At 43.8% G+C, this 8,113-nt stretch overlaps 2 protein-coding genes across 2 annotated transcripts; both read left to right on the top strand.

Annotated features, from left to right (window-relative positions):
* Nucleotides 1–398: 398 nt before the first annotated feature.
* On the top strand, nucleotides 399–1,334 carry LOC308238348 (olfactory receptor 10D1B-like; the record flags this gene model as incomplete). Its single annotated transcript, XM_080650106.1, has 1 exon — nucleotides 399–1,334. The coding sequence occupies one exon, from the start codon at nucleotides 399–401 to the stop codon at nucleotides 1,332–1,334; it is 936 nt and encodes a 311-aa protein (XP_080506232.1).
* Nucleotides 1,335–6,965: 5,631 nt separating this feature from the next.
* LOC308238046 (olfactory receptor 10D1B-like) lies at nucleotides 6,966–7,901 on the top strand (the record flags this gene model as incomplete). Its single annotated transcript, XM_080649589.1, has 1 exon — nucleotides 6,966–7,901. One exon carries the CDS (start codon nucleotides 6,966–6,968, stop codon nucleotides 7,899–7,901), a length of 936 nt encoding a protein of 311 aa, XP_080505715.1.
* Nucleotides 7,902–8,113: the final 212 nt, after the last annotated feature.

An 8,113-nucleotide genomic window follows, 5' to 3' on the forward strand; every position in this document is an offset into this window, starting at 1 on the left:
TAAAGAATACGAGTTTGTTACTCAGAGATATTGTGAGAGTTCAAGATAGAAATATGCCTAAAGAGAGTAAATCCATAAATTAAAGAACTGTTAAAAGGCTTCCCACTTAACAGGAGAATGTTTTGAATATACCTTTAAACCCCTGGCCTTGTCATCAAAGACAACCACCTGCCTCCACATAAACATTCCTCCCAGGGGCTGGATAGACTGTGGCTCTAACATAAGCATCTCTTACTGACTCAAAGTTTTATACAGACATTGCCATTCCTAAGGGGGCTGGGTTCCGCTTGTTAAAAACACAGCCAAAGCACTCGTCAGCAAACAGCTTGATAATTTGCTATTGGTGTTCAGACTTTGGTGTCTCGAGTCCCTTTCCTGGGCCTGGCCTGGGCCCAGCCATGAGGAATGCCTCAGTGGTGACCGAGTTCATCCTGCTGGGCATCCCACACACAGAGGACCTGGAGACCATGCTCTTTGTCCTGTTCTTGACCTTCTACATCTTCACTCTAGTGGGAAACCTGCTCATCCTGCTGGCCATTGCCTCCTCCACTCGACTGCACACTCCCATGTATTTCTTCCTGTGTGAACTGTCTGTGTGTGACATATTTTTCCCTTCTGTGAGTTCCCCCAAGATGCTCTTCTACCTCTCGGGGTACAGCCGGGAAATCTCCTATGCAGGCTGTGTGTCCCAGCTCTTCTTTTACCATTTCCTGGGCTGCACCGAGTGCTTCCTGTACACGGTGATGGCCTATGACCGCTTTGTGGCCATCTGTCACCCTCTACGCTACCAGGTGATCATGAGCCCCCGAGTGTGTGCCATCCTGGCCTCGGGGACCTCATTTTTTGGCTGTGTTCAGGCCACCTTTCTAACCACGCTCACCTTCCAGTTACCCTACTGTGGCCCCAATGAGGTGGACTACTACTTCTGTGACATCCCCGTGATGCTGAAGCTGGCGTGTGCGGACACCGCAGCCCTGGAGATGGTGGGGTTCATCAGTGTGGGCCTCATGCCCCTCAGCTGCTTTCTTCTCATCCTCACCTCCTACAGTCGCATTGTCTACTCCATCCTGCAGATCCGCTCCGCCGAGGGCCAACGCCATGCCTTCTCCACCTGCAGCGCCCACCTCGCTGCCATCCTACTTTCCTACATGCCAGTGGTCCTCATCTACTTAAGGCCAACGCCAGACCCCTGGCTGGATGCAATGGTTCAGGTCCTGAATAACCTGGTCACCCCCATGCTGAACCCCTTGATCTACAGCCTCAGGAATAAGGAGGTAAAATCATCTCTGAGGAAAGTCCTACAGCAACTGGGCTTTCTTCCTGAGCAGTTGTAGTGAAGAACAGTAGTTAACAATTAAAGTGCACTTACAACTTATGAACTATTTTTATATGCTTCTCACAAATATCTTTTTTAAATGGGAGCGTCCAGATATTATGATTGCCTCCATTTTCCAATGTGGGGACTAGGATTCAAAGAGTTCAAGTGGGTTGAACGTGAAGCATATGTAAGGAGCGATGGCAGAATGAAGCCCCGAGGGCTGGTTTTCTGAGTCTGGGCCTGTGCTTTCTCGAGGACATCATATTGCTGATGAGGTAGAAAGGAGCCTGCCACAGTAGGCAGAGTAACCTGCTCCTTCTGCTTCTCAATCTTTATTTTCTTTACCACCTACACCCCTTTGTCCCTTTTTTGTCCCCCTCACCCTGACACTCTATCTTGGCTGCCTTGATTGTCTCCTCAAATGCCTGAACGGAATAAACCCTCATTTTATTGGTCTGGAAATTGTTGAAAGAAATTGACTTGTGTAAAGAGAATGACTTCTAGCAGGGACCTAGGCAAGTTTCTTCTGAGTGAAGCCAAGGTACTGGTGTACTGCTGTCACCTAGCAATTCTATCTGTTGGGTTTTGTGACCTGGAGGCAGGCCCTGGCTGCATCAAGTTTATTTCCATGTAGAAGGTCAGCATGTCAGTGAGCATGTGGGAAGGGCAGGTGGGGAACTTTGTGGAGCAGTGACTGCGGTCTGACGCCGCATTAGAAAATCTGGACTTGGCTTTGCATTTCTCAGTACAACCAGGGGACCATTCTGGGTTCAAGATGTCTGTGGTTTCTGTTTCATTGAAAAGGTATGACCTGGTCCCCCATTCCTCTCTCTCTGTCTCTCTGTCTCTCTGTCTCTCTCTCTCTCTCTCTCTCTCTGTCTCTCTCTTTCTTTCTCTCTCTGTCTCTCTCTCTCTGTGTCTCTCTCTGTGTGTCTCTCTCTCTGCCTTTCTGTCTCTTCTTTTCTTTTGGTTGAAATACGCTAAGAAGAACAATAATGAGCTGTTTCAATGCAGTGTGCTATTGTTTGTATGACTGGAATTCATTGAGAATCCTAGCACACTTGAGGCATATAGAATACACTATTGCAATTTATTGTAATAGTGAAGTTGAGAGGGAAGGAAACTGAGAGGAGAATGATGGGAACGGAAGGGACAGATGTGGAGACCAGTTTGTCTGTCCTTCTCAGAATCAGAGAGCAGCCCAGGAACCTGCCAGGCCTACCAGTACTGCTGTCTCTGTGCCTCCAGCCAGTGTGGGAGCCAGCACATGCTCCTACCGGGGAGGCAGACTCTTCCTGTCCCTCGGCCTACACGCCTCAAAGCCTTTCAGCGCTGGTTCTCCTTGTTTCTCAGGAAACAAGAGCTTGAAGAAGAAGGTGGCAATGCATCTCCAATTATTTCACATTTAGTGGATTCCTGCTGGAGCCTAAGTCCTTTGAAGATCTCTTCCCATTCCTTAATGTGCTGGTGGGAGCTGCTCAGATGGTCCAAATAGAACAGTTTTTAAGAATAAAAGATGCAATCTAATTCCTTTTCATGTTCACTCAGACAGATATCATTTGGTGTATAACTTTGTGCTACAGTTGGGGAATGCAAAGGTGATCCCTATACCAGAGTGAGTCATAGTCTGCCTGAGAAAAGAAACAAATATGCAACTGACATCCCATGATAAAGATATGAAATATGGCAGGAAATATGGAGTATATTTTTCCGGGCTATGGAGGGACCTCACAAAAGAGGTGTTGAGGGTTGAAGGCTTTGTTTGTTCTGTCTTCCGCCCACACACATACCCCATGAAGAATGGCTTTTACTGGGAGAAATGTTTTATAGGGAGAAGCAACATGCTTCTCAGTCTTGTTTTTGGGGTGGTGGGGATGAGACATAATTCTTTGAGTGGATATCTCAACTATGTGTTACCTGTGAAAAAAATAAAATTCTTGTAAGAAAAATAAAATTAATTTGACCCGAACTTGGCGGGTTTGGCTCAGTGGCTAGAGTGCTGGCCTGTGGACTGAAGGGTCCCAGGTTTTATTCTGGACAAGGGCACATGCCTGGGTTATGGGCTCGATCCCAATTGTGGGTGTGCACGTGGCAACCAATCAATGATTCCTTCTCATCATTGATGTTTCTATCTCTCCTTCTCCCTTTTTGTCTGAAATCAATAAAAATATTATTTAAAAATTGTTTTAATCTGTTCTTAACAGTTTTGGCATTTTAATGGTTACGTAATCACTATGATTATATACATGATTTATTTTTTAAAAAGGTTTAATTGAATTACCATTATTAAATTAAATTATCCTTTTGTTGTGTTAGGTCAGTGTCATTGAAAACTTTTACAGTATAGATGAAATTATAAAATATCAGAATTAGTAAGAACCTTAAATATATTTATTCAAAGTGAGAATGTCCTTAATTACATACTTGAAGGATGATTCTCTATACACCTTCTTGGATCTTTCCAGTGGCCAGGAGCTAGCTACCTCACAAGGTTGCTTATTTCACTGATGCACATTTAGATGTACATCTAATAAACACTTCCTATCTACATTGTAAATAAATGTCTTACTACCAGGTCTTCCCACAGTTCCTGAGTCTCCTCATAGTGCTTTTCCGGTTTCCACCAGCCCTTCAGGCACTTGAAGACCATAATCTATCTCCGCTGCTCTTTGACTGCAAACCCAAATCTCTGGGAATTGATAAGATATTGCCTAAAGGCAATACGATTTTGAAAATAAAGAGTCAGTCACTTTCTAGTTATGTCATAATGAAGTTATTTAATCTGTTTTTCAGTTTCTTTGTAAAATACTACCTGCTTTATAAAGTTTATTTTGGAGATTAAATTTAACAACTAATTTTAAAATTTAGCATAATACTTAGCACATGATAAGTGCTGACAATAAATAATTAACTGAATATGGGCTATTTTGTCCATAATTTTCCTTTGGAGATAGTTTACACCCCCTTTCTCCTATGAATGTGCCTAGTACATGACTATTTCTCTTTGAAAATGACTTAAAGCCCACATGATAATAGTTGACACGTGATGAGTAGCTATTCACTAATTCGATTTCTGTCTTGAACAGTGATATTTATGAGAGATAACTGTAGAGGCATATGGATATATACATGATTCTCAGACCAATGAGACACAAGCAAAGGCTTGAAGGTATGAAAGGAAACACACAACAAAGGGGGTAGCACTGCAGGTGACCTGAGGTTAGCATTGGAGCCCCTTCTCCCATGCACACTCTCCTGGAGAGATATAATACAGCCCACTTCATTGCACCCTTCTTGATGATCTCATTACTATTATCTTATAACTAGATGATGAATTAGTTTCACAAACTTAATTGCTCCCTCAGAGACATCGGTGCGTCCAAAGTAGGGCTTAAGGGGGTTTGAAAAACTTCCAATGAAGCACTCCAAGGAGAGTATGTGCAGGTCTTGATGGTGCAAACCCTAGGAGACTCAATTCTTTATAAGTAGGAGACCTGACGCGCCTTTAGCCAGAGCACTCTGCTCTGCCGAGAAGCAGTAACTGTCAGGTCTCATAACCACACTTTGGAAAACGGGACTGTGCTCTCAGGTAGACAGTGAGAGTGTCCACACTGCTGCTCTTATATCACTATGAGCTCCAGCTCCTCACACAGGGTCCTTCCTGGTCCTTGCTGACTTCTTTTTCCTAAAATGGCCTTCCTATAGAATCATCCAGTATCAAGATGTCTGATCACAGGCAAGGACCAAAGACCACTGACAGCCTTTGCTGACCTGGGACAGATGCTCCAGATTGAAGAGAAATTTGCACGGCTCAGAGATAGTGCTCACGTGTGGCTAGAATTAGTAACAAGAAGGCCGTGGTCACAGCATTTCTCCTCCATAATGCCACTGTTTCTCTCGGCCATGTTGGCTTTTGCTCAGTTCTAGGGCAATAGGTGAGTTCCTCATTTTGGCGTGGCCATTCTATTAGATATGTGTTTAAGTGGCACCTGCCACAGGTTATGATTGGAATCCCCATGGGGAATGTGTCTCTTTAACCTCCAGTTCCCACATTGGGGTTGATATTCAGGTATAGTGTCAATGGTAAGACAAAAGCCCGTTGTGTGATTTTAAAAACTAAATTAGATGTTAACTGGATGTGCTCTAATGTCATGAATGGAAAAGACCGGGAAGAAGTGAAATAGAATCCTTTTCCTAGCTTAGTATGAAATGATGATGGGAACCCATCTAGAAGGGTATCCTTGCCTAACGGAGGGACAGGCTGTCCTTAACAAGACAGGCAAACAGAAGGCAATGTTCCTGGTGGTGAAGGGCATGGACAATAGCATGAAAAAGATTTGTCTTCGCTGTGTCTCACACTTGCTTTGTAAATGCAGGCAACTTGCTTACTTTTTGTAAATTTTGTTTCCTGATTGGTAGATGGCAATAGTAGTAATAGTTTCTTCTTATATGTTTATTTTTTTTAAAATGTCATATTTTTTAATGTGTTAAGCCCTTTTTTTGGTACACAGAAAATAGTTAAATGATACACATATTAATACATCCACCTATATAGCATTAGTATTGGTATTGGTATTGGTATCGGTATTAGTATGTGTTATCAGAGGAGGAGATCTCTGTGCTGCCAGACCCTCGGTCCTGCTCTTGACTTGATGAATTTTTCTCATTAGAGCTGTTTTTGACCTTCTGCCTATGGGTCCCTGTATTTCTTTCTTCATCACAGGAGCATGAATTCGGTGCCTTCCTTGCTGCTTCTATTTCTTTGACGTAGCATTTCAAATTTGCCTCAAATGCTCTTAGAAAATGTTAAAAGGACCACAAAAACCAGAGCAACATCTCCTGATACGTTTGGAAATATTACACCTCCCAGTTCTGGGAGGATATAATCTGGAAATGATATGGTCCAAGTCTATTCAATAGTGTTGTTTAATAAGGCATCTATTTGCAAATAATTATACACTACGAGCATTAAAGGAAAGCACGTAAAGGAATAACTTTTAAGATACATAAAAGATAGGAAATCTCTTCATTTGAATTTTTCCCCCAAATATTTTCACAGTCATTTCAGAAAATTTACTATTGTACTAGGGTATTTTTGTTGCTCATGTAGTTATGATAATTAAGATTTTTATTTCCTAGGTAATGTAACTATGTCGATGAAAAATGTTGTATAATTACTTAAACAAGGACAGCGAAATCGGGGTTTAAATGAAGTGTTCTGATTTCTAATGCTATTTCTTTTCCTGATATTTTTCAGTGGGTATTAAAGAGTACGAGTTTGTTGCTCAGACATATTGTGAGAGTTCAAGATAGAAATATGCCTAAAGAGAGTAAATCCATAAATTAAAGAACTGTTAAAAGGCTTCCCACTTAACAGGAGAATGTTTTGAATATACCTTTAAACCCCTGGCCTTGTCATCAAAGACAACCACCTGCCTCCACATAAACATTCCTTCCAGGGGTTGGATAGACTGTGGCTCTAACATAAGCATCTCTTACTGACTTAAAGTTTTATACAGACATTGGCATTCCTAAGGGGGCTGGGTTCTGCTTGTTAAAAACACAGCCAAACAGCTTCATTATTTGTTATTGGTGTTCAGACTTTGGTGTCTCAAGACCCTTTCCTGGGCCTGGCCTGGGCCCAGCCATGAGGAATGCCTCAGTGGTGACCGAGTTCATCCTGCTGGGCATCCCACACACAGAGGACCTGGAGACCATGCTCTTTGTCCTGTTCTTGACCTTCTACGTCTTCACTCTAGTGGGAAACCTGCTCATCCTACTGGCCATTGCCTCCTCCGCTCGACTGCACACTCCTATGTATTTCTTCCTGTGTGAACTGTCTGTGTGTGACATATTTTTCCCTTCTGTGAGTTCCCCCAAGATGCTCTTCTACCTCTCGGGGTACAGCCGGGCCATCTCCTATGCAGGCTGTGTGTCTCAGCTCTTCTTTTACCACTTCCTGGGCTGCACCGAGTGCTTCCTGTACACGGTGATGGCCTATGACCGCTTTGTGGCCATCTGTCACCCTCTACGCTACCAGGTGATCATGAGCCCCCGAGTGTGTGCCATCCTGGCCTCGGGGCCCTCCTTTTTTGGCTGTGTTCAGGCCACCTTTCTAACCATGCTCACCTTCCAGTTACCCTACTGTGGCCCCAATGAGGTGGACTACTTCTTCTGTGACATCCCCGTGGTGCTGAAGCTGGCGTGTGCGGACACCGCAGCCCTGGAGATGGTGGGGTTCATCAGTGTGGGCCTCGTGGGCCTCAGCTGCTTTCTTCTCATCCTCACCTCCTACAGTCGCATTGTCTACTCCATCCTGCAGATCCGCTCCGCCGAGGGCCAACGCCATGCCTTCTCCACCTGCAGCGCCCACCTCACTGCCATCCTACTTTTCTACATGCCAGTGATCTTCATCTACTTAAGGCCAACGCCAAGCCCCTGGCTGGATGCAATGGTTCAGGTCCTGAATAACCTGGTCACCCCCATGCTGAACCCCTTGATCTACAGCCTCAGGAATAAGGAGGTAAAATCGTCTCTGAGGAAAGTCCTATATCAACTGGGCTTTCTTCCTGAGCAGTTGTAGTGAAAGAACAGTAGTCAACAATTGAAGTGCACTTGCAACTTATGAACTATTTTTATATGCTTCTCACAAATATCTTTTTTATTTTTTTTAAATAAATGTTTATTTTTCAAATTATTACAGGTGTTCCTCTTTTTTTCCCCCCATAGCTCCCCTCCACCTGATTCCCCACCCCACCCCATGCCCTTACCCCCGCCACTGTCTTCATCCATAGG

This window comes from Plecotus auritus (assembly GCF_963455305.1).
Source record: "Plecotus auritus genome assembly, chromosome: 13".
NCBI lineage: Eukaryota > Metazoa > Chordata > Mammalia > Chiroptera > Vespertilionidae > Plecotus > Plecotus auritus.